Source organism: Ischnura elegans, chromosome 7, assembly GCF_921293095.1.
Source record: "Ischnura elegans chromosome 7, ioIscEleg1.1, whole genome shotgun sequence".
NCBI classification, from domain to species: Eukaryota; Metazoa; Arthropoda; class Insecta; order Odonata; family Coenagrionidae; genus Ischnura; species Ischnura elegans.
The window spans coordinates 2,599,676-2,626,001 of NC_060252.1; the positions used below are offsets into that span (position 1 = coordinate 2,599,676).

At 42.1% G+C, this 26,326-nt stretch overlaps 1 protein-coding gene across 3 annotated transcripts in view; it reads right to left on the reverse strand.

Moving 5' to 3' along the window:
- Positions 1 to 438: 438 nt before the first annotated feature.
- Positions 439 to 26,326, reverse strand: part of LOC124162427 (TNF receptor-associated factor 6-like) — a 40,631-nt gene continuing 14,743 nt past the window's right edge. For all 3 annotated transcript variants that reach the window (XM_046538963.1, XM_046538961.1, XM_046538964.1), the window contains 3 exons: positions 24,459 to 24,599; positions 22,480 to 22,780; positions 439 to 1,639 (listed from right to left, as the gene is read on the reverse strand). In XM_046538963.1, coding sequence (XP_046394919.1) covers positions 1,386 to 1,639; positions 22,480 to 22,780; positions 24,459 to 24,599 — 696 coding nt within the window. In that variant the 3' untranslated portion in view covers positions 439 to 1,385. The remainder of the gene's footprint in view (positions 1,640 to 22,479; positions 22,781 to 24,458; positions 24,600 to 26,326) is intronic.

Consider the following 26,326-nt stretch of genomic DNA (forward strand, 5'->3'; position numbering starts at 1 on the left):
GAAAAAATGTCTTTCATTGTGTAGAAACATTTCTATTGAGATAAGGAGAAGCAATGTATGCCATGTGTGTGCACTGTTGTGTGAAATTATCGCGAGGAAGTGCTAAATCCAACTCACCACACTGAAAAATTTTCGGGTGAAACACAAGTCGGTATGCTATTAGGAAGTGAAAAAATCTGGGGAAACGTGAGTGAGGAAAAATTGAATGCAGTTGATGGCGGTGGGGTAGCCAGGAATTTTGTTAGGGGGGGTCCAAAACCAGGGGGGGGGATTTTTAAACAACAGGGTACAAAGAGAGGAGAGCTTTTCAAACTAATTTTAATGCCTTCACACTTGAAAAAAACTTCATTTTTCAAAGAAATCTATTGTAAATTCATGATTTTTCAATATTTTATTTCCTTTTATGAAGGTAAGTAATTCTGTTTTTATATTTCGGGGGGTCCGGACCACTGACTGACAAACCGAGGATACGAGGGGGGCGTAGCAAGAGGGGGAATTCCTCTCGATATGCCACTGGTCAGTGATTTATCCGAAGATTATTCCTATTTTCATTTCCAAATCCAAGCGTAACAGTTTAGGACCTGAGCATGTGAAGATGTTTTGAAAAGACAATGAGCATTAATAATAATAATTGTTTGATTTCATGAATTATAAAAATTGCATGAAATTAAAGTGAAACTTTGGATTATCTGCGTTTTCTGAATATTCTCAACTGCCGCCTCTGCCCATCATCATCCCATCAGGATAATTGGGAGTTTGCTGTAATTGTTTTTGGGTTCACGCCACGTCGCCACATTTTTGGTGGTTCAATAGGAAGGACACCTATCCTTTGCCTTCACCTTTCAAATGGCTCTTCCAACAACGGTATTAAAAACGAGCAAATCAGTGTGTGACTGACTAGCCTTATACATACACGTATAAGGAACGGAAGGAAGCTCTACTGCGCATTTGAACCAGAAGACGGTAGCTGGAATGCACCCAAAACTGTGGTCCACCAAAAATGAGTTGACGCATCTTTAACCCGAAAAACAATCAATTTAATCACCGCAGAAGCCTCTGTACCAATGTTTAATATATGTACTTTGTTCTAGATGAAGATTCTTAGCAGACATTTCATTTTGGACCAAGAGCTTCACATATTGACCTGTCACCTGCATATGCACCTCCTTCCTCCGACGACTTGCGTATAGCTGCTACATATAGGGATACATTTAAATAAAAAGTCCCCAAAATACAAAACAGAGTGACTGAATGAAGTAGACAATCTGTGCAGCACAACTTGCCGTTCACATTCCTCCACCACATTCATCTGCCATTCCTTCCTTTCAAAAGGAAACAAGTTGGAAACAAGTAAGTCAGTAGAAGAGAGAGTGGCTGTCCCAGCCTCAGAGCGCCTCCTCCACACCGTCCACCACGTGCACCTTGAGGACGAGCGTGTCGTCAACGAGCAAGCCACTTGCCTCGGTGAGCTCACTCAGCGCCACAAACTCAACATATCCAAAGCCCCTGGGGTTGATGGGGGGCCCTTGGAGAGGGGGTCGGCCAAATGCCCTGGGAGCACCTTCCCCACCCACCAGCACCACCTCACGAACACACTCGGACAGCACCCTGCGGTTAACCAGCTCCAGCGAGATGCGCCCTGTGCCCAAAAGAGTGCACGTACATTAGAGGAATTTCTAAACAAGGAAATGAGTACATAGTTAACAGCAAATCCAAAGCTTCCCTTGGCATACGGATGTCACCTACAGGCTAAAACTGTCAGCAAAAGGCCCAGCTACACAAAGAGAAAAAGGACATGAGATACGACAAGCCTCCCCACTAGCTGGAAACACCATTCTTCACATCAAATGGACCTTGAATGACTTAAAACAAGCAGAGGAGTCAGTAATCTGAAATCCTCATGCAGTAACTGCATGCTGAATACATAACAAGCTAAACTGATACAATGCTCCTACATATGTACTTACACACAACGGTCTCCATAAATGTTTTGAATTAAATAGAAATAAGCTTTAGAAGTTTGGCATTACACCATTTGGGATCACCACAGATGCACTGACTACTTTCATGACACACTTATGCCTGCATCACTGATAACTTTAGAAGCCACAAAAAACAAAGACAAAAATAAAATAAACTCTCACATGTCTAAATTCAAATTTTTGACTGTTTCTCCGTTTTCCTCGGGAATTTCTAAACAAGGAAAGAGGAGTGGGGACAGAAAGGATAACCGGAGGAGATTAGGATAGGGAAGAGGGCAGGAGAGGGTAATAGAGATTAGTGGGCCCCCATTAAGAGCACAAGGGTTGAACGCAATATGCATGATTGATGATGCAAGGTTTTCATTTTCAGCCGTGAGGAGCAGGGAGGCAAGTACCCCTAGGTTGAATCAACCATCATGGAGTGCATATATTGAGGGCGAGGGCAGGAAGTGAGGTGGATGTGAGTCTTTGTGGAGGCATGTGTTTACTTTGGAGAGGTGGTTCCTCTCATCAATACTGGGGCCTGCAGTTCTTTGATCACTGGCCTGCTTTTGGGTGTCCTAGGCCATTACATTGGCCACCAGTTAATTTTACCTGTAATTTTACATAAAATATGTCAAAACTATCCTTTAAAAAGTTAAATTATACTTTGAATAAAGTGACAGATATTCAATTTAATAGATCCATGCATGGAGCAAAATCTGATATATCACGCGGCACACACCCCTATGTCACATTTCAATCACCATCAGCCTTGAAAGCTTCTATCAATAAATGCTGATGAAAATATGCTAAGTAGAATCATACCTTACATTTTTTATCCTCTGTATTATTTGAATATTCTAAATGCAGAGGAAGCCCGGTTTTACAAGTATGGCATTTTACAAGAATCGCATTTTTGCGAGTGATAACCTTTGAACCGCCAAACGACCTATGTTTTACATGTAAAATAAATCGGATTTAGCAGGTCAAAAATTTCCTTCACAGTGTATGCTCTGTATCACGACAGATATTTCTCGAGAGCGCATTGCTGAGCAAGCACTAACAATAATGTTTTGTATTATCTGTTTATTAAACTAAAGATATACGATGTGCGTTCAATCTACAACACCTAAAGCGAGGTATGTCCAAGCATTTACATGATTTACCGTCTTGAGTTCACTCCGCGCACTCCCATTTTACATTCTTCTTTTGTTATGCCAAGTTATCAGTGGTAGGGGAATGGGAGGAAGATAACAGTGGGAGAGGGAGTTAGTTCCCTCCCCCATCCTATTTGGCTGGTGTAGCAGAGCGCTGTCTGCTGCTCAGGACATGGACTCTTGGGGGAAACCCAGGAGGTGGGGGCGTGAAGCCCTCAACGGGAGAAGGGCTTTTGGGGCCCGTTGTAAAAGAGAGAGAATAAAGAGTTGTGTTTTGAACCTCGAAGTGAGCGAACGTTATTTTGAATATCCTTCTCCTGCGAACCGGCGAAACATTGGCGCAGTCGGTAGGATTGTGTTCTCGATCCTGAGATTTTGCGTGCGGTTCGGCGGCGGCAGCCATGGCGGGTATGGTGATGCCGGAGAAGTTTAGTGGTGCGGAGGAGTGGGAAGACTGGGTCTTCCAATTTGAGACAGTGGCGGAAATAAATAAATGGCCTGAGGAGCAGAAGACGCTCCACCTGAGACTCTGCCTCACAGGAAACGCTCTCTCGGCGTTTCGTGATCTGCCGGAGGAAAACAGAGGGAGCTATGAAAAGGCGCGGGAGGCGTTGGGGCGGCGCTTCAACCCAAGGGAAGCGAGCGAGAAGGAAAAGGCGCGATTCGTCCAAAGGGCGCGCAACCCCGGAGAAGACATCGCCGCCTTTGCCACGGACCTCGGGCGCCTTGCTCGGCGCACATACCCTTCCTGGCCCGAGGATGCGAGAAAGGCCGTAGTGCGCGACCGCTTCCTCGATGGGCTCGACGGGAACATTCGGGTGTGGGTGAAGCAGGCGAGACCTGCTAGCCTCGAGGAAGCAATCGGCGTTGCAATCGAGATGGAGGCAATCCATTTCGCCGAGTCATCCACCAGGGTAGTGAATGCATTGGCGCCGGCGACGCTCGTCAGGTCACAGGATATCGGTGTGGATAGTCAAGGGTGTGGTCGCGAGGACAGAGTGGAGGCCGCGTTGACACAGAATTCTGAGACAATGAGAGAGGTGTTGCAATTTCTACGAGGGATGGTTATGTCGAGTGGTGAAGACCACGGCCCCGCTCCCGCTCCGGAGAGGCGGCGCTCTAATTCCAGTGTGAGGCGCAGAGATCGGGCGCGCTGTTGGATGTGCGGCGAGGAGGGCCATCTGAGGGCCGAATGCCCACGGCTTTCCTTCTCGGGAAACGACGGAAGGCCGAGGAGATGGTAACCTTCTCGGCCGCAGACGAAAAAGGAACCCGAGACACTACTTCACCGCTCGAGGGCGTCGGAGGACGCGGAGCAAAGGAAATTTGGACAATTTTGTCCGAGTCAGTGCCCCTGGTGCACGGATCCGTTTCGAAGATCCCCGTCGAGATACTAATAGACACGGGAGCGGCAGTGTCATTGATATCGGAAGAAATATGGAGCCGCACCGAAAATTCGGGGAAAATCATAACAGACAATGTGACACTAATAACGGCGAATGGGGAGCCATTACGGGTGCTTGGGAAGGGTGAAGTGATACTTCAGATCGGAGGGGAAGAGTTCTCACATGATGTGCTCATCGCCCCGCGCCTATCGAAGGGATGCCTCCTGGGTGCCGATTTTCTGCGAGCACATCAGTGTGACGTGGCTTTTTCCCGGAATTGCATTCTTCTCCGCGGAAAAGCGGTGCCTTTTCTTACAAGTGAGGGAAAGTGCGAGTGGGGCTGCGCAGTGACGTTGAAGGAGAACGTTGTTCTTCCTCCTCACCACGAAGTGGTAGTGGAGTGTTGGGTGAGCTCGGACCCGGGGTTCAAAGAAAAAGTGGGGATAATCGAGCCAAACCCAAAACTTTTAGAGCGTTATGGCGTTTTGGTGCGCGGATTTTGCATAACGTGAAGGATACCATGAATATGCTTTTCCTGAATCCCTTGGGAGAGACAGTGACTCTATACAAAGACACGAAAGTGGGCGTATTGCACGAGTGTTGTGGAGAACAAGTGGAAACATGTCAAAAGCCCGTTTTTAGTCTGGAGAACGCGCATCTTCCCCCAGCATCTTCCCTCTTTGACTTAAACTGTGCCGATATTAGTGAAGCGGAAATAGAGGAACTCAAAACAGTGTTGAATGAGTTTTCAGATGTGTGCTCTTGAGGACCCTACGACTTAGGGCGTACAAACATTCTTAAGCACACAATAGAGACTAGTGATGTGTCCCCGATTCGGCAACCTCCCAGGCGATTGCCAATCCACAGACGCGGAGAAGTGCGACGAATCGTAGAGGAAATGATGAGGGACGATATAATCGAAGAATCATCATCTCCTTGGAGTTCACCGATCGTTCTTGTGAAAAAGAAAGACGGATCGACGCGATTTTGCGTTGATTATAGGCGTCTGAATTCCGTGACTCACAAAGATGCTTATCCCCTCCCCCACATGGACGACATTCTCGATTCGCTCGCCGGCGCAACAGCTTTCTCCACAATAGATATGGCGTCAGGATACTGGCAGTGCGAGGTCGCGGAAGTTGATCGAGAAAAGACAGCCTTTACCACTGGTGACGGTCTATATCAGTTTAAAGTGCTGCCCTTCGGATTGTGCAACGGACCCAGTACATTCCAAAGACTAATGGACCTAGTGCTCGCGGGTGCACAGTGGAGGTCTTGTTTGGTGTACTTGGATGACGTCATAATTTTCGGAAGGGATTTAAGGGAGCACGTAGAAAGGCTAACAGATGTGTTGATACGCCTAAGGAAGGCGGGACTGAAAATTAAGCCTGAGAAGTGCCAAATCATGAAACCATCTGTGAAATTTTTAGGCCATATAGTCTCCAAAAATGGTGTTGCGACGGATCCTGATAAAATTGCCGCGATCACACAATGGCGATCTCCAGCATCCTTTGAGGAGCTTAGGGCGTTCCTAGGAACTGTGTCTTACTACAGGCGGTTCATTAGAGACTTTTCACAGATAGCCTGCCCCCTTCACAGGTTGACCGAAAAGCATGCCTTATTTAAATGGAGTGCAGAATGTGAAGATGCCTTTCAGACTCTTAAGCGAAAGCTAACGTGTTCACTGATTTTGGCCTTCCCGCGGATGGACTGCGAATTTACGCTCGACTGTGACGCTAGCGGGATGGGTATCGGGGCCGTACTCAGCCAGAGACAGGAAGGCGAGGAAAGGGTTGTGGCCTATTATAGTCGGACGCTCTCACGCGCCGAAAAACAATATTGTGTGACGAGGCGTGAACTTTTGGCGGTAGTCAATTCTACCCGCCATTTTCGCCAATATTTATTAGGCAAACGGTTTGTGGTGCGCACCGATCATAATTCCCTACAGTGGTTGAGATCGTTTCGAGAACCGGAAGGACAAGTTGCTCGCTGGCTTGAGCAATTGTCGGAGTATGACTTTTTAGTGGTGCATCGGCCGGGAAACAAACATGGAAATGCCGACGGTTTATCCCGGTCTGTTTGTAAACAGTGCGCTCGGGGAGAGGGGGAGCTGATTTCAGCGGAAATCGACGCCGTCTTAGAGGCCCCCACTGAAAGCGTGAGGGACAGGCAAAGCAAAGACCCCGTGCTGAGAAGGGTAATGGAAGCACTCGAAGCAGGAATTCGGCCGTCCGAGGGAGAGAGGAGGGGTGACTGCCCGAAGGCGAAGGCTTTGTGGACACAATGGGATAGGCTAGTGTTTAAGAATGGGACTCTCTTTCGAAGGTGGGAAGAAGAAGGAAGAGATGCCTTCCGTCTCCAGATAATAGTGCCTGCTGAGGCTAGGGACGAAATTCTTCGGGCTTTGCACGATTCGCCCGTCGGAGGCCATTTAGGGTATGAGAAAACTCTAGGTTAAGTGAGAGAGCGCTACTATTGGCCCGGATACACAAAAGACGTGGAAATTTGGTGCCGCACGTGTGAAGATTGTTCGCGTCGGAAATCCCCGCCTCACCCGCTAAGAGCACCACTGGGTCATTGCCCGACGGGAGGACCGATGGAAAGAATTTCCATGGACATTTTAGGACCACTTCCTCAAACAAAGACAGGAAATAAATATATATTGGTGGTCGCTGACGAGTTCACTAAGTGGACCGAAGCGTACGCCATGAATAATCAAGAGGCGGAAACTGTGGCGCATCATGTTAAGGGCTTCGTGTGCAGGTGGGGAGTGCCTCGAGAAATCCACACTGATCAAGGACGCCAATTCGAATCCCGCCTCTTCCAAGAGATGTGTAAAGTGATTGGGGCGGTTAAAACAAGAACATCACCCTACCACCCGCAGTCGGACGGCCTAGTCGAGCGCTTCAATAGAACATTATTAGCTATGTTGAGCCAGTGGACGGAGAAGGAGGCCGAATGGGATGAGCATTTGGATTCCGTCATGCTAGCCTATCGGTCGGCCAAACACAGCAGCACAGGATTTACACCGTATTTTCTTATGTTTGGGAGGGAAGTGCGCCTCCCCATTGAGTTGGAGTGGGGGATCCCTGACGGGCAGAGGGGGGTGGCGAAAGAAGGCGACTTTGTGAGACGCTTGCGAGAGAGCCTCGAGAAAGCCCATGCTCTCACACGGCAGAGGCTTGGGTCAGCCCACCTCCGGCAAAAAGAACAATACGACCGCCGGTGTCACGGTGCACCCTTTGAAGAAGGGGAAAGGGTATGGCTCCACGATCCTGCTACGGCAAGAGGGAAGTGTCGTAAATTCCATCGCCCCTGGATGGGCCCCTTCCAAATCATACGGAAATTGTCCGAGGTCACGTACCGGGTGAAGAAGGTGGATAATCCTCGCCGCCGCTTAGTGGTACACTTCAACCGACTCAAAAGGTGGGAGGAAAGACCGGGAGGAGACACGGAAAAGGAATGTCAGAATACGGACGGAGTGGAAGAAACAAAAGCTGGGCCAAGAGAGACCGAGACAGCGAGGGAAAAACCTGTCGTCCGCGGAGGGGGTGGATGGAAGTTTTTCTCCATTCCACCAACACATGAGGGCCAAGCGACTCCGGCAGCGAGAGAGGAGCCACCAGCTGAAGCGGTTATTGAGCCGACCATGCGATATCCCAGACGGGTTACAAGAGAACCACAAAGGTTTCAAGCCGGGCTCTGAGGAAGGAGTAATTCCGGGGGGTGGTCTCTTTTCTTTTCGTTTCAGAGGTAAGGAGATAAAGGCGCCAACTTTCCGAGATCCGAGGACAGCGAAGGTTCCAGCTATGCCGACCGTCGCGAGGGCACGACGCCTTTGAAAAGAGGGGGCAGTGTAGCAGAGCGCTGTCTGCTGCTCAGGACATGGACTCTTGGGGGAAACCCAGGAGGTGGGGGCGTGAAGCCCTCAACGGGAGAAGGGCTTTTGGGCTGGTTGTAAAAGAGAGAGAATAAAGAGTTGTGTTTTGAACCTCGAAGTGAGCGAACGTTATTTTGAATATCCTTCTCCTGCGAACCGGCGCTACAGCTGGCTTCATCGCTATAGTAATATAATAGACTACGTCTTAAGCACAGGGACTTACATTGTAGTGAAACCCTCTCCATCCTTTCCAGTAAGAGGTATGGAAGTTGAAATCACAACATTGTCGTAATTAAATTGGCACCCTAACGTTGACTTCCCACTTATGGCAAGCTAGAGCAACATTACCTGCTGTTGCATGCTATCTGGCGACGCATATTTCGATATTTCATAGATGCATCGGAGTGTAGTTCGATCAAGACATTGTCAGCTATTGCCATGTAGGAAAATCACAAGTATTACCAAGATGGTAAAATAGCAATCAACACTAGGTTAGCGAACAAGGACCTAGCACCGCTGTGTAATCGTCTGTTAAAAAATTTGTAAAAGCAGAATAACCGTGCTGATTGCAGAAATCCTCTTCTTATCAACCAATCATAGTGAATCTTCAATATCTGTCTTTCGTACTCTCCAAAATTCTCAATAATTCAAAATTTCACAACATATCAGCAAAACTGTCACACACTTCCGTGCAATCCCTGAAATTTGTTTAAACGAATGGCTTTACTTGTTAGATGCGGGTTACCCTCAGTGGCTATGTACTATGCGAGCACAATTAAAAAATGCTATTTTCTACACCAGATCCTTTGAATCTCTTGGCTATGATTAAAAGCTCCTATATAAGACTCCTATGACAAAAATGTCCCAAGTGTCGTAAAACAGGGCTTCTACTGTACATGGAAATTATACATTTACACATCTATTTAATAGAGATGGGTCGAATAGCAGATTTCTCGAATTCGAATATCGAATTCGAATATTAAATCATTGCTCGAATATTCGAATACCTCGAATTTTGAATAACTTGAATACTAAACGATGAATGCGGGAATGTTAGACTCGGTTGCCTATGCAGCAGGAAACACAAGATTTTGGGGAGTAGTTTTGATTTCCTCAGGATTCAAACAGGAATTTAGCTGATTAATGGAATATTTTAATTTCATGGAAACAATTGGCCATATACAGTAGAATCCTGATTTAAGGTTTTTCAGGGGGGACAAAATTTAAAACACTAAATGCGGAAAAACACTAAATGAGGACCTGCCATTTTTTTTCAGGTTTTAGGGTCTGTAATGATTGGAATGGCTTTTCATGATTAAAAAATATTATTTTAAGTAACTAAAAGGTGCTGCATGCAGCAAAAAATTCTTTAATGAAATGTTCTCTGCCCTATGAAGGTTGGATAATACTTTTAAGGAATCAGCTAAAAAAATAGGTAGTAAAAATAAGTAATGAGAGGATGACAATTGTTTTAATGAAATATTTTACGAAAATTCTAATAAACATCAACTTAAAAGCATCCCCACACAGATTATTATTATGGACATTAGTGATTCCATTTTTATGCATACAGGCATCCCCCGAGTTACGTATGTCTCGACTTACGTAAATCCGTACTTACGTAAGTGATAACCGTATTTCAAATGATTACGTTAATTTTCGAATGCGAGTGCGAAGAAGTATATATTCGCTCGTACAACCTATGGTAGAAAAAATATCGATTAGTTATCGAGTTTTTTACGTGCTAAAAATAACAAAGTGACCCATATTTGTCATTCCTCGAAGGAATTCTCATTAATTTCGGCAGAAAAATCGCTTATAATTCCCAAGTCAGCAATCAACGTGAAAATTTGCAGTTCTAGCGATGGATGTGATTGCGCTCATTCCTGTACGATACAACTTGTTATACAGCATGCACACCCGAACTCCGACTTTCCACTATTTAAAATTTGTATTCTTAAGTTTGGACATTTCCATCTGTGGAATTAAAAGAAAATGAAGTTCAAGCAGAAATCTTTATCGCGGAAAAGAATTGTTTAGTACCCACGTAACGGCATTGAAATTTTGAGTGTTGGCAATGAACGCCGCGAAAAAGTCAAGAAAAAGTTGACACACGATATTAATTTCGTAATTGTGTTCATGTTTCTGGCGGAAGATTTTATTAAGCTGCATTTTCTCGTTCTCTCATATTGTGTGCATCTGTAAATGAATATTGCGTCATTGAAAGCTTATCCCCACTAACTTTGTTGCACGTTAATGACGGAGTTGGCTGAATAAAAGCTCACTTTTAATTAGCTTCGTGCTTTGGAAATACTCTTCGATGTTTCCAGCGAAGTAAATATTCAAAAGATGATATTTTCACTTTATTTTATTGAGATATGAGAGAATGAAAGTATGTGTCCATGCGTGAAAGATTGAGTGTATGTGTGTGTGTGTGAATGTATCTAGGAATATAGTTATTTACTGGTATTTTTTGTGTGTTATTTGCTCGTAATCCTAGACACTCCTCCTACGTGTATTAACTGTGACAGTGAAACCACCAGATTCATCGATCAACGTTATATATAAAAGGCAGAAGATATAATGATTATAGGTAGGTAGAAAATGCATTCTTTTGGCCCTTAGATCGCAGTATAACATAATGAATCAATTTAAGTATTCAGTTTAGTAATTTAGCGTTGAGATACCATACTTTCCCGAATCCACGCGATCGGTCAACTCTGGGAAATATATTACGCATTTTGATTGGCAATGCTCAAGATGCAACTCTCAGACTATATTATTGTTTATCGATTTTGTATCTAATAACGTAAGAATACGCGGTAGAGTTCATGAATATTGCAGTGAATTTAATGAAACTTCACCGAGAATTTACCGCGCATTTCTCCGCTGAGAATTTCACCGCGCCGATCGAAATCTCTGAAGCACTAACGCAAAGGTTCGACTTACGCAGAGTCTGCCGGAACGCATCTCGTACGTAACTCGGGGGATGCCTGTATTTCAGTGGTCTCGATGAAATTTAGAATTTTTTCTGTAAAAGTGACATGTAGGCGACTAAAGCATTTCTAGTATAATAAGAAAAGGTGTAAGTAGTTACTCGAAAAATCATGAGGAATAAGTGAAATAAAGGGATAGCAGAAGATCGCTAATCCCGAATTCTCAACTACCGAATATCTAGTAGGGGGTCATTCCATGTCAGTTCACCCAGGCATGGCACCCACCGACTCGGATTTTAATGAAATTTTTGTCACTAGCTACTATCCCCTATCTAATGACCCATGTAAAATATTTCCTCTCTCACTCTCATAGTTTGCAAGATATGAGGAGTCAAAGTTTGAGATGTTTGCTCAGAAGTGGCGCTAGTGGGAGTCAAATTCCAGAGTGCAGGGCACAGGGTAAAAATTCATAACTCAGAAACCACTTAACATATATGAATGAAATTTTGACCCCTTGTCTATCCAAGTACATAGCTTCCATAGTAATGTCTTTTATTCCCCTTGCATTGTTATGTTGGCCAAAATGATGTCAACAGTTGTTAATTAACCGATTTTTTTAGCTCAAAAACATTACTTCATATTTTCAGAATTATCACCAAAAGGCAGAGCAGTTAACTCATCCAATTTTTTTTTTAATTGAAGGTTAATATGTGCTCCAATATACTGTGAAATAAAAATGGTGGTGTTTTGACTGCCACTATGAGTATTTCAGGTTTTACTTTTTTTTCTGCCCCTGTGAGAGGGATTTTGGACACGTACTGTAAGATAATAAGTATAAGTGTACCCATACCTTCATGAGGATATATTTGAAATATTGGTCAGTAAATCTAAGACCAAACATGTAGTCTAGTGAATGTGGCTCTTGTTCATACAATTTTTTTAATAGCAATACTTGGCTTGTGGCAGCTGAGGGTAAAAAAATCCAAATGGCTCAGAAATGTGAAATGATGCTTTTTTCCTGGAATTTACCCATTTTTCAAGTGTTTAGTTTATGGAAAAATTGGTATCAAAATACATTAGGCTCTTACTGTGCATTAGAGGATAAATGGAATTACTAATTTAAATAAAATTATTTAAATAATACACTTCAATGTGTTTAAGGCATCTCCCGAACATCTCTGGAGGCTCTCTCGGGCAAACTAAACGCTTAACAGTACCACCAATTCCATCACTTGGGGATTTTCGATATGGGTGCATAAATTTCACTTTCACATCATGTTCTTCCTCGTGTTTAGAAATCACTCATCCAAAAAACCAGTGGTCATCATAAGCACATGCAATGTACAAGTTTGTTAAGATCTGTGAAAAAGTGATTAAATGAGTCCCGCTGAACTGGAGTTGTACAAATTTAGCCTCACTTTCACAGAAGAAGTATGGTCTTCCAAACCCTTAGTGATGGAAGAGCTGGCAGAGCAAATGGTATTACTTATAGATATGCAGCAGGTTGTCACCAATATCCACATTCCTTGATGGCAACTGGAGTATTAAATTTCTATTTCACTGGGAGAGATAATACTGACATTATGTGCCACATTGTTTTCTCCCCTGCCTCACATATGATTGTATTACATGACAAACTTGAGAAGGTGATACAATCCCACCTATTCAGCCTCACTTTTCAGTGTTATTCCATCTCCCCAAGGAATAAGAGAATTAAGTGCAACCTCTAGGAAGAATAAAGTGTTACAATGTATCACAGTGAGGGCATGATAAATCAAAATAGATTCTAGGGTACCACTTTTTGTCTTCTGCCAAGTCTTCTTGTGTAAAGATGCTCCATGGGTGTCCAAGTTTATTCTGTGTGTACGATCAGTGTATTTTTACCTGTACATTAATTGTGTGTGCTATGAGTTAGGCGAAGCTGCTCATTGTGAACTTCGACATTAAAAAAGGTTAGTGTCTCCACTATGCTTCAAAATGAGCAAATTGTTGAACTGTGCAGCATTGGAAAAGTAACTGCATCTGATTGCCTCAAAAAAAGCTACACACCAGTGGTGCAACTGAACAAAATTGAGATCATGAGTATGCTTGAAAAACAGCTGTTATCTCTCAGAAGTGGTGTACCTGGGGAAGTCCTATCCAATGTCTGCGAACATCACAGAATATACTATTTGAAAAAGTATGAAACCTACCAAATATATTGTCTTGATCCTTTTAAGAGCCACAAGAATAAAATATCAAAATCACTGAGAAATGTAAGTCTTGAATTTGCAGAAAAGGCCTGTAAAATCCCAACTTTTCGGAAATTAGTGCCAGGAATGAAAGTATGCCAGCCATGTAGGGAGGAAGTACAGAAACACTCCAGGTTTGGAAATGAGCTTTCTGATGTTGAAGCAGTAGATAGTGACAGCAATGATAGTATTTTGAATTTTGAAACAACAGTATCCCAAGAAAAATCAACTGAGCTACTTAACAGAACGCTGCAAGATATAGAGGAGTCACCTTTAAAATTTCATGGCATATCATTTCACAGAAGGTCAACCTACGCTAACAGGAAAGTAGAGTCAGCATGCAGTAATTTTAAAAGGAAAGTTAAAAGACTTCTTGATAAAGAATTATCTCCAGAAAAGGATGACCCAAAACTGCCAAAAGAACTACTTCAGAAAGTTCATGATATAGATGTGCTCATAGACTTAACCCGTCAACGCCCATGGGTGCCATAGGGCACCCAGTGCAGTGCTGAGCCAATGCTCCGGCAATCTATTTAATATGTGAATTTTAGCATACCTTTCAGTGCACATACTTAGTAGAAGGTTTCCTCCATTATTCAGTCAGTTTGAATTGTGTTCTTTGTGTGAAGTTCATATGTATCATATTTTTTAAAAGTGAAATATGTGTGAATTTAAAAAAAACTTTGGACGCTAACGGGTTAATCAAACAAAAAGTTGACACATCAAGCACCCATCAAGGAAAGGTACATCTGTTTTCATTGGTACCAACTTTATGGAGCAGGAAGAAAGTAATGGAAGAGTATCATGTGAGTGAGTACACTGCCCGCCAAGCAAGAGAACTTTTCAGAGACAATGGAAAATTAGCTGCACCTGAATTGAGAAAAGGGAAGGCAAAAATAAAACATTACAATTAGTTAGGACTTTCTATGAAAGTGATGAGTACTCAAGAATGATGCCTGGAAAGAAAGATTCCATAAGTATCTCCAAAAATGTACATGTTCAGAAGAGATTAATACTTGCTAACTTGAAGGAATTGTATTCCACTTTTAAATTTGACTTCCCCAGAATTAAAATTGGCTTTTCTAAATTCTGCAACCTAGGTCCAAAATGGTTTGTGGTAGCAGGATGTCCTGGAACGCATTCAGTGTGTTTTTGCACAATTCATTAAAATGTCAACCTACTGCTTAGTGCCTGTAATGTAGAGGAAACAAGCCAGGACCTAATTGGTTATTTCGTGTGCTCTAGAAATAATAGCGACTGTATACTGCGACATTGCTCTCAGTGTCCTTCACGTGAAAAATTGAAAAGCTTACTGCTGAAAAAGTTTGAAGAATGTGACCCCGGAGATGAAGTTTCATACAGTCAGTGGGTTTCCAGTGACAGATATGAACTGGTGAACTTCACGGTGACATTTGATGAGTACCTATCAATTTAAATTCAAAGAGTGGAAAAACTGGTGCCCCATTCATTTATTACGAAGGTACAGGCAAACTACCTTAAGAAAATGAAAGAAAATCTTGGACCCCATGAAGCAGCTGTTCTCTTTGACTTCAGTGAGAACTACTCATATGTTATCCAGGATGAGGCACAAGGGAATCACTGGACAAGTGATAGTTGTACGGTACACCCTGTTGTGATTTGTACTCTAGATCACCTGATTAAACAGCTTATTATTTCCAGTTTATGCATCTTGTCAGATGATTTGAAGCATGATGTAGCTTTTGTTTATGAAACCCAAAGAATAATATTTTGCTTTGTTAAGGAAAATTTTACTTCAGTCAAAAAATTGAGTTACTTTAGTGATGGTTGTGCAGGACGGTACAAGAACTGCAAAATATTTCTCAATCTTTGCAAGCATTACCAGGATTTCTCCTTAATGGCATCATGGACATTCTTTGCTACAAGCCATGGAATATCCCCATGTGATGGAATTGGTGGTACTGTAAAGCATTTAGTTGCCCGAGAGAGCCTCCAGAGATGTTCGGGAGATGCCTTAAACACATTGAAGTGTATTATTTAAATAATTTTATTTAAATTAGTAATTCCATTTATCCTCTAATGCACAGTAAGAGCCTAATGTATTTTGATACCAATTTTTCCATAAACTAAACACTTGAAAAATGGGTAAATTCCAGGAAAAAAGCATCATTTCACATTTCTGAGCCATTTGGATTTTTTTACCCTCAGCTGCCACAAGCCAAGTATTGCTATTAAAAAAATTGTATGAACAAGAGCCACATTCACTAGACTACATGTTTGGTCTTAGATTTACTGACCAATATTTCAAATATATCCTCATGAAGGTATGGGTACACTTATACTTATTATCTTACAGTACGTGTCCAAAATCCCTCTCACAGGGGCAGAAAAAAAAGTAAAACCTGAAATACTCATAGTGGCAGTCAAAACACCACCATTTTTATTTCACAGTATATTGGAGCACATATTAACCTTCAATTAAAAAAAAAATTGGATGAGTTAACTGCTCTGCCTTTTGGTGATAATTCTGAAAATATGAAGTAATGTTTTTGAGCTAAAAAAATCGGTTAATTAACAACTGTTGACATCATTTTGGCCAACATAACAATGCAAGGGGAATAAAAGACATTACTATGGAAGCTATGTACTTGGATAGACAAGGGGTCAAAATTTCATTCATATATGTTAAGTGGTTTCTGAGTTATGAATTTTTACCCTGTGCCCTGCACTCTGGAATTTGACTCCCACTAGCGCCACTTCTGAGCAAACATCTCAAACTTTGACTCCTCATATCTTGCAAACTATGAGAGTGAGAGAGGAAATATTTTACATGGGTCATTAGATAGGGGATAGTAGCTAGTGACAAAACTTTCATCAAAATCCGAGTTGGTGGGTGACATTTTGAAAATTTCTGGGTGATTTGACATGGAATGACCCAGGGAGGTTTCTTGGAATTTTGCCAACTTAACGTTTTCTGTTGCCTCGGCGAAACAAGGGATTTATGAGCCTTTAAAAAGCCTCCTATGCGCACATTTTGGATTTCGAGGTCATCCAAAAAAGTAGAATCTTATTTTAGTATGCATACAAGTCAATGGTGATTCAACTCGATGATAACACCAGATTCGTTGTCATATATCCGCGGCCTCATGCAGGTCGAATGGAGCCGGGAGAAGTTGCTTACGCGGCGCGCTGATCACCTTGACTCCGACTCGCCTTATTTCTCGGCAGCTTTTAATAAAATTTGGTTGGACCTTGAATAACGATTAGCTAAACTCTGTTAAGTGTAAAGGTTTAATATTCAACAGAACTGGATTTCATCCGAAAAATTGTCAGTGTCTCTGGAGTTTGGCAATTTTGTCAGGATTATGATGTCGAAGTCAACCACCAAGGGATACCTGCCGGATTTTCGTATTTTTCCGCGCTCATCTAATCTCGCGTGAGTATGCGGTGATTTTTTTTCCAGTAGGAGCGATTTATTTTGAGTCATGGACCGTTATGGTTCGTCAAAACTCCGATTGTCATTCTCTTTTGACATTAATTAGCACCAGATAAATATTTTTGAATCGACATCGATATCAACCAGCCGCATGTCGGTAAATTGGTTCCGGGATATCTAAATTACGATGTAAAATAATGTTGTTCCGCAGGGAAAGAATGCTCTCACTCACGGTCATGACAGGGGAAACACTTCCTCTGTTCTTTTGCTGTTCCTCCGTGGAAACTGACCTTGGAATGGATTATAGAAAGAATCTTCTAGTGAACTGCGCAATTGATATTGGGCCTCCTCTTTTGAACAGAGAAAGTAGCCGACTGAAAAAATATTGGGCTAATGATCGACTGCCCGTAGGGAGTAGAGTTGAAAGAGGCATAAGCCATCAATTGAAAACATAACGAGAAAACCATTATTGTAGCGGCCCTCGGAAGATAACTCGTGTCATCAGTCGTCACGTATCATCGAAGTCAAGTTCAAGAAGTGAAGGATACGGTAGTTCGACGATATTAAGGAATGACTTTGCTCCATTAGATCGGATCTGATACAAAAAGTGCCTGGTGTTTGGATCAGAAGGGGAGCGAAACGTTACGAGAAGACAAATCACCCAACTTGCGAGTTGAAGGTCGCAGCGCTGCGCTCGCGGAAGAAAGCAGTTGAAGAAGCGTTCCCCGGTAGATTCTACCGACTCTTGGTTAACTTTCATGAGACTGTTCTTGTTGATGAGCATAAATTCGAAGATTTGGATGAACCGTCATGAAAAAACGTTAAATCGGGCAAAAAAATTTTGAGCGGGACAAATTTTTACGACCATAAATGCGGAAAAACGCAAAATGCGGAAACACTAAGTACGGATAATTTTTACATTGTCCTTTGTCCTTGTCATTTAGGGAATGAATCGGGACCCAAAAAAATAAACGCTAAATGCAGAAAAACATTAAATGCGAAGACGTTAAATCCGGATCCGACTGTAGTTGATTCAACTAACATTTCTTTCAAATACAGTGGAACCTGGATAATTCGAACTTCTTTAATTCGAAATCTTCTTTAATTCGAATTTTTCCCGTGGTCCCTAGCATTTTGTATTAAAACAATGCTAAAACATCGTGGATAATTCGAAGTTTATTTTGGATAATTCGAATTTTTAAGTAGCAAATCATTAAATTACGATTCAAAATATCCATAAATAAAAAAGTAAAAAAACATATTCCAAGCCACATTTGACGAAATGTTTGCGTTAGAACAAACGCGGGACCGCGCGCGCCTGCGTTTAGTCTGATGACTCATACCTCCCCTCCCGCCACCGCCTGTTGAAGGCCACACTAAAAATAACTCAACCCTGCTTGCAACTGAGACGGCGCAGCGCGTTCCAAGGTCATTGTACCTGACACCCGACACTCCCCCTACATTGTGTGTCGCATGTGTCGCATTGTGCGTGGTTTATATCGTTTCGTGTGAAGGCCGTTACCTAACGTAGGTTTGCTGATGTCTTAGGGTCGGTTTCTCCAAATCTTAACTTTTAGTGAGTGTACTGTGTAGTGATCATGGCATCAACGTCATCGAAAAAACCAGGGTCTTATAAAACTTTGACATTAGCTGAAAAAGTCAGTGTGATTAAAGAAGTGGAAAAAGGAGTAAAGAAAAAATCTGAAATCGCGAAAGACTTTGGAATTCCACCCAACACCCTATCGACTTACTTAAAAAATAAATATAAAATTCTCAGCAGTGCAGAGGAATTTGATAAAGACAGGAAACGATCGCGAGAGCCAGGAAATCCAGATGTCGACAACTGTGTGCTGAAATGGTTCAAGCAGACAAGAGACAAGAAAGTTCCTGTAAGTGGTCCTCTGATTAGGATCAAGGCTGAGCAGTTTGCTAAAGAATTAGGAAAGCAAAATTTTAAAGCTAGCACTGGGTGGCTGGATGGTTTTAAAGAGCGCAATAAAATTTTGTTTAAGGCAGTCTGTGGTGAAAGTGGGGCCGTGAACCTACAGGAAGCTAACCAGTGGAAGAGAGATCTGGAAGAGATGATCCAGGACAGAGACCCGAGAAATATTTTTAACGTTGACGAAACCGGTCTTTTTTTTAAATGCACTCCTGACAAAACACTTGCATTTAAAGACGAAAAGTGCCACGGAGGGAAATTAAGCAAAGAAAGAATCACGCTATTGGTTGGCGCTAATATGGATGGTTCGGAAAAGCTGCCTTTGCTAATGATAGGAAAATCGGCCAATCCTCGTTGCTTTAAAAATGTCAAGTCTAAGCCAGTAGAATATGTCAGCAGTTCTAAGGCTTGGATGACAAGTGACCTTTTTGCGAAGTGGCTAATGAAGTTGGACAAAAGGTTTGTTAAAGAAAATCGACAGGTTCTCCTTTTCATCGACAATTGCACGGCACACAACACCATACCTGTAATGGAAAATGTGAAAGTGGTTTTTTTCGCAGCCAACATGACCTCTGTTGTCCAGCCCATGGATCAAGGGATCATAAAAAATTTAAAACACTTTTACAGGGGTTTGTTGGTCGAGGATATCCTGTCCGGGGAAGGAAACGCTCTCAAAATAAAGCTGGATATTTTAGAAGCATCGCGAATGTGTAAACAAGCGTGGGACAAAGTGAAACCGGAAACAATAAAAAACTGTTTTAAAAAGGCAGGTTTTGTTAAAACCGACGAAGAAAGCGCCGAAAGAACGGAATTGGATGAAATTCTACCAATCGACGGCTGGGAGGATGTGGCACCCAATCCAATCATCTTGTACGAGGACTTTCTGAATGTGGACGAGAATGTCGCTGTGTGCGGAGAACTAACTGACGCCGACATCGTAGCAGAAGTCCTAGACACCGAGACACAAAATAATGAAGGATCGGGGGACGAGATAGAGGGGTCACGAGCCGATGAAGAAGAAACGCCAGTACCGAGTGCAGCCGACGCTATGGACTACCTGAGAGAAATTCGGCGATTTGTGGAGAGCAGAAATAATGTTGGTGATGTGCAATTTAAATCATTAGATGTTTTAGCATCATTTATAACGGCCGAGAGATTAAATTCAAAGAAACAGGCCAAAATCTCTTCTTTTTTTGTAAAACAATAGGTTAGGGCCTATAAATTTATGTTTATTGTTTATTCAGTTAATATAGTGTCCAGACTTTTAGTTCTCTTTGATCAATGTTTTATATTTCAGTTCTGTATAGATTTTTGCTTTTATTTCGCTATGGACTATTGGTAATCGTGCGTAGTTTGCAAACTGCAGTCATGCAGTGCAGTTCAGCTATTGCTGAGGACATTTTAAGGTTAGTTAAGATTGTTTACTTAATTTCGTTGCCGTTTGAGCGATTGAAAGTTATTTTTATTGTATACTATTACTGTAATAGGCATTATTCAATAAATTAATGATCAAATAGTATCAATAAAGTTAATAGTTTTCATTTAAAACGTGTTATTATTGTTTACTTCCCCGGTTATAAGAACTTCTTTAATTCGAATTTTTGGATAATTCGAAGTTTTTAGCTGGTCCCTTGAGATTCGAATTATCCAAGTTCCACTGTATTCTAAGGGTACACACCGCCTTGCCAAAAATGATTGCATGCCATCTCGGCATTTACACTGCTACGATGGATTTCTGTCTGATGTATACATTCTCATCTACCAAACGTCCATCTGATACTCGGCTTCATCTAACTTCTTATTTTCAACAGGTAGCTCGCTTTACCCTCACTCCTACTGTCAAGTGCTAGTGGACAATCCGAGGCGTTTTGCAAAATACAGGCGCTTCTCCACCAGATTTTCTTCAATTATTTTCAGTCCATCTCTGGAAGTTCTCAGGAGATAAGAAGATGAATTCAAATTGCTATGAGGGAGAAACCAAATATTCTGAGAAAATATCCCTTCCTCTGCCAACAATAGAGATTTATAGCACAACTCATAAATTGTAACTTGATATATGTTTTCAGAAAAAAATACTGCATCAACTTCCGAGAAGCTCTGCTGCTCATATCGAGTCTCGTCAGAATGCTAAGTCTCCGTCGTATTTTGGCATTTATTTCCTCGCGTAAAATTCTTAAATAAAGTCAGAAATGCGTTGCATTTGGTCTTACTCTTTTTTAAATTACGCGCACATTACTAATATTTCAATCCAATAAAGGTGTAATATTAATTGCCGAAAGTCATTGTTAGACCCCTTTTGGGCTAATAGGTGATTCATGCAGCAGTTGACCTCCAGAAACTGGGAACTTTGAAGCAGGTAGGCTAAAAAAGGTCAGTGGGTGAGAAAAGGGGGGGCGCAAAACACGCTTCTATTGTTCTCGTGTAACTTGATATTTTTTTCGAAGCTAAGGTCTTCCTAATATGATCCCTGAGGGAGCTGGGACCTTTTTTTTCAGAGAAGAGGAAAGCCTCAGAGGGGGGCTAGTGCTGAATGGAGGGGGATAGCGGATCTTGGGAAATGCACTAATGTAACTATCACACAATACTCATGCAGCAGTTGACCTCCAGGAATGGGGACCTTCGAAGCGGGTAGGCAGAAAAAGTCCAGTGGGGGAGAAAGAGGGAAGGGTGAAACATGATTCTATTATTCTCCTGTAACTTGATATTTTCTTTTGAAGCTTTTCATTTATGGTCTTCATAATATGGACAACCCTGAGCCAGCTGGGACCTTTTCACCCAATGCACTGAGGTTCTCCTGGTGGGGGAAACCGGGGATTTTCAGATTTTTTCACCCCATCATTTTTGGTCCCCCACATCGAACTCTTTTCACCACTCTAATCCGCAAATTCGAGGTAGTTTGTCAACTTGCCTATAACGGCGCTGCATGCACTAAACGACTACAGTTCTTTACAATTTTCCGAGTCAACTGCCAACGACAGTGTGTGACAGTGTACGGTGCGAAATTCAAAGTATTCGAGGATTCGAGTGCGTACCTTTACCATAATTATTCGAGACCTCGAATATCGAATACTTTATAGTATTCGAGGTGCGGATACTATTCGCACATCTCTAATTATATCACTTCATTTATTTGTAACTATTACTTTTTATTTTGATGACTTCCAATGCCACCGGTACATAAGTGATCTCTAGGAACAATAAAAATTATTATTATTAACCTTTGGGAAAACTCAAAAATTCAAGACGAGACAATTGTTAAAAGCAAAGAAAACTTGCAGATGTGAAAGGCATGCCACTTGTAAGCAGAACAGACCTTGACATTAAGGCAGATGCTCACCTCGACGGCCATGTCTGTCTGGGTGCCCAGGTACAGCCTTACAGGATGGGGGAACAAGAGATGCCGTCATGGTTGGTAAAAGCAGGGGCCAATGCATGAACAGAAAACAAACGCACAGCTATCTATCCCTCACTGCTTGCTAATCTCAATGTATATGTAATGGAACTGCCTGAGGCTGAGCGGTTGCTGGTGCCACCAAGACAATCATCGCCCCTTGCAAACCCTTGGCACTCACCACTGAAGGGCCACGGGAGGATGTCATCATAGTCACCGCGCACCACATGCACCACTAGCGAGAGATGGTTGGGGCTCCTGGGCGACAGGTTCAGTCGCACGCAGAACCTGTAGCCGCCAAAGGGTCGCGTGTAGAAGCGTGGGCTGTAGAGCATGGGAGGCGTGGGGCGCGAGGAGGCCTTCATGAGCTGCAGCTGTGCAGAGAACCCCGTGATCCTCCACACAAGCAGTCCCCGGCAGCAGCGCAACGCAGTCTCCTCCTCTCCATCCTTGGTGTGCTGCGCACCGTTGCCCACCTTCCTCTGAAAGGCAAAAAACACAGCTCACCAAGTGTTCCTGTCCCTCCCTTGGTCAAAGGTCTTTCCAAACAATTTCCTCACTTATTCCATAGATGCAAACATGTTTCACTTGATGAAATGCCAATGACCCCAGTCTTTAACATACCCAAAAATGTAACACACCCAAATGTCTCTCTGTGGTATGCGATGGCACAAATAAATGCAAAGGTGGATGGCACCAGTGCCTCCATTACCTGAAATGCAACCCTAAAAATTAGGATACATATATGTAAAGCAGCAATCTAACAAGTCTTTTCATGATTAGTGATAGCAAGAATGGGTCATCATGTGCTGACAATTTTTTTCAGACTCAAGATTTGATTGCTACCATTTAATTACATTCATCGTCTTCCCCCAAATCCACTCTAATATTCAAGCAGAGGGTAATACTTCAGAGCACTTTTCAAAAGTTATTAGTGTAGCTGGAATGATTTTAGCTCTCTCTGAGAGATGGAAATCATGAGTTCCTCACTGTGAACATTACAGACATTTGTTTACGTCTATCAGCACGAATTGACGTATTTAATGCAGTACCTCAGAAACTTGGCTGCTATGGTATGTTATAACAGCCAAGTTTCTGAAGCCATAGGTGCAGCGACAATTTTTAGCAGTCCTAGTTGAAGTTGATCAGCATTTTTGAGCAAAACATTTAATAGGATACAACCTATAATATAACAAATACGAACAAGAGGAAACCTTTTATCGACAAATAACATGTAATCCTCCAGTTTTTGCATCACCAAGATGAACCTTTTTTTAATAAAAGTAAATATATGCTTTCTTCTAAGAGGATTTACTTACTCTTAAAATTATAAAATTAATATGGACTTAAGCAACATATTTTTGAGTTAACAGTACTGTTCCTTACTGGTTTTGGATTCCTTACACTGTACATTATTGCATGTTAGAATTGACAAGGTTGAGTTACTGTCATGCAGAATTAGGTACATATTGGATTTAAATCCTTTTTATAATTTTTTAAAGCAATTATTGCAAGAAATTACCCTATTATTATCTCTGAATTACTCAACTGAAGAATTCAAATAATGCTTAGTTACTTTTGCCATAGTATGAACTCAGCATAAAATCAGATTCCTTTGCACCGTTGTCAGAACGATTGAAATTCGCAGGGTGTGTAAATTGGTTAAAAAAGCATTGGCTTTGAATAATATATCATTTCTGCCATAAACAACATCACACTAATATTTAATAACTTTTAACAAAGCTCTAACGAAAATATTACCATGACTTTCACCATAAATGAAACATAAAAAACCTATTCAATCCATTTAAACTTGTCTCTCGATTTGGCATTTAAGTATGAAATAATAATAATAATAATAATTTATTTTGTCTAAAGATCTTACAAGAGAAGATATAAGACGCGCCATGAAAAAATACAATAGATTAATAAATAATTCTGTTCACAGAGTAATAAGAAATGACATTCAATTGAGATAAAATTCCAAACTTGAGTCCATATGACTATAAGGAAAAGATGAGGGGGTGAGATTTACTCAGCTGCACTTGTAAATATGTATTTCATTGCAGGTGCTACAAGTCTACCCGTGACAATCAGTTCCTTACAACATCTTCGACTCATCCACTGTGAAATGCCACCAGTGCCGCACAGAATACTTGCCCTCAAGTTTTCCACCACTATGTCCTGCTCGTGAGCCCTCTGCTCCAACAGGATGATCCTCTCGTAGAGGGCGGCGACCAATGGGTCGTGGCCGCCACATGTCTCTTCTCTCTTCCTCTCCTCACCCTGCACGCACCCCTCCTGCAAGCGAGAAAACAGACACACGTGCAACCAAACTACTTCCTACTACCACCGCCACTACTGCTCTGCCAAACACTTGCTTTAACCTGACGGCATGCTCTGCACATGCCTCACCCAACACGAGGGAAAGTTATCAACAATTACACGAAATAATCCCTACAGAATAAAGCTCCATATTGCAATATCTCATGTACCTCCAACACATGCCATGGTCCTTTCTCATACATAATGCACAAAATTAACCAAAATTAAGTCTCTAATCGATAAGGAGTTTAACAAAACAGTTACCAAAAAAAATTTAACACAACATGCAATCTCCAAAGGCCTTTCATGAGCACTAAGTTATGGTCTGCATCCGCATCCACCGAAGGGAAGCCGCTCGAGTTTTTCACACTATTCCTAAACCTCTGTCATGCCATGATGCAGTCTATCTGATTTCTCCCCATATCCTTGTGACTTTTCCATGCGTACCTTCGCCCTTTCTAATGATTAAACCAAATGTTTGTGATGAAAAATTTGTTTCTCCTGCAAAACTCTGCTGCTTTTTCTCCCCTATCGTTCCATAATCCTAGTCCAAAATCTCCTATTTCACGTCCATCCCTCCCTTTTTCCAACTGAGGTATTCCAGTCCCCCATCACTGTCAGATTTTTCTTACTCGGAGTTTCTCTAATTTTTTCCTTGAGCTGTTCATACATCTACTTCTTCCTCCCTATGATCACTAGTGGGCATGTAAATTTGAACCACCAAAAGGTTGGTGGGTCGCACCTCAATTTCTACCACCAGAATCCTATTGCTTAACTGGTCTATAATTACCACACTCTTACCCATCTTCCTCTTTAATACTAAAGCTACTCCACGCAGACTTTCCTTTCCACCACTATAAAAACCTAAAAAAAACTTTAATAGTCCCCACCAACCTTCCACCTCACTTTCCATAAGCCTAAGATATCTATCAATTTATCATCCCTCTTTCCATTTCCCTTTTGATATTTTCTAACTTCCCCGCCCTCACCATTGTCCTCACATTCCACTTCCATACATTTATAGCCGACATCATCTTCTCCATCTTCTTGGCATTCTTTTCTTCTTTCTTCATTGCTGCTGCTGCTCGCGATGATGATAAGTCTCTGCTACGATTTCGCATGTTGACAACCCCGAGGACCTTGCCAGTGGCGCCGACTCCATGGGGCTTGAGGGGGCCCGAGCCCCCCCAAAAATTCGTTACAGATACAGGCATCCCCCGAGTTACGTAAGAGATGCGTTCCGGCAGACTATGCGTAAGTCGAAATTTATGTAAGTCGAACCTTTGCGTTGGCGCTTCAGATATTGCTGTATAACAAGTTGTATCGTACAGGAATGAGCGCAACCACATACGCCACCACATCCATCGCTAGAACTGCAAATTTTCACGTTGACTGCTGACTTGGGATTTATAAGCGATTTTTCTACAGAAATTAATGAAATTTCCTTCGAGGAATGACAAAAATGGGTCACTTTGTTATTTTTAGCACGTAAAAAACTCTATAACTATTCGATATTTTTTCTACGATAGGTTGTACGAGCGAATATCTACTTCTTCGCGCTCGCATTCGAAAATTAACGTAATCATTTGAAATACGGTTATCGCTTACGTAAGTACGGATTTACGTAAGTCTAGACATACGTAACTCGGGCGATGCCTGTATGAGGAAAAATGTGTCAGGCTTGTCGATTTTCCCCGGAGTGT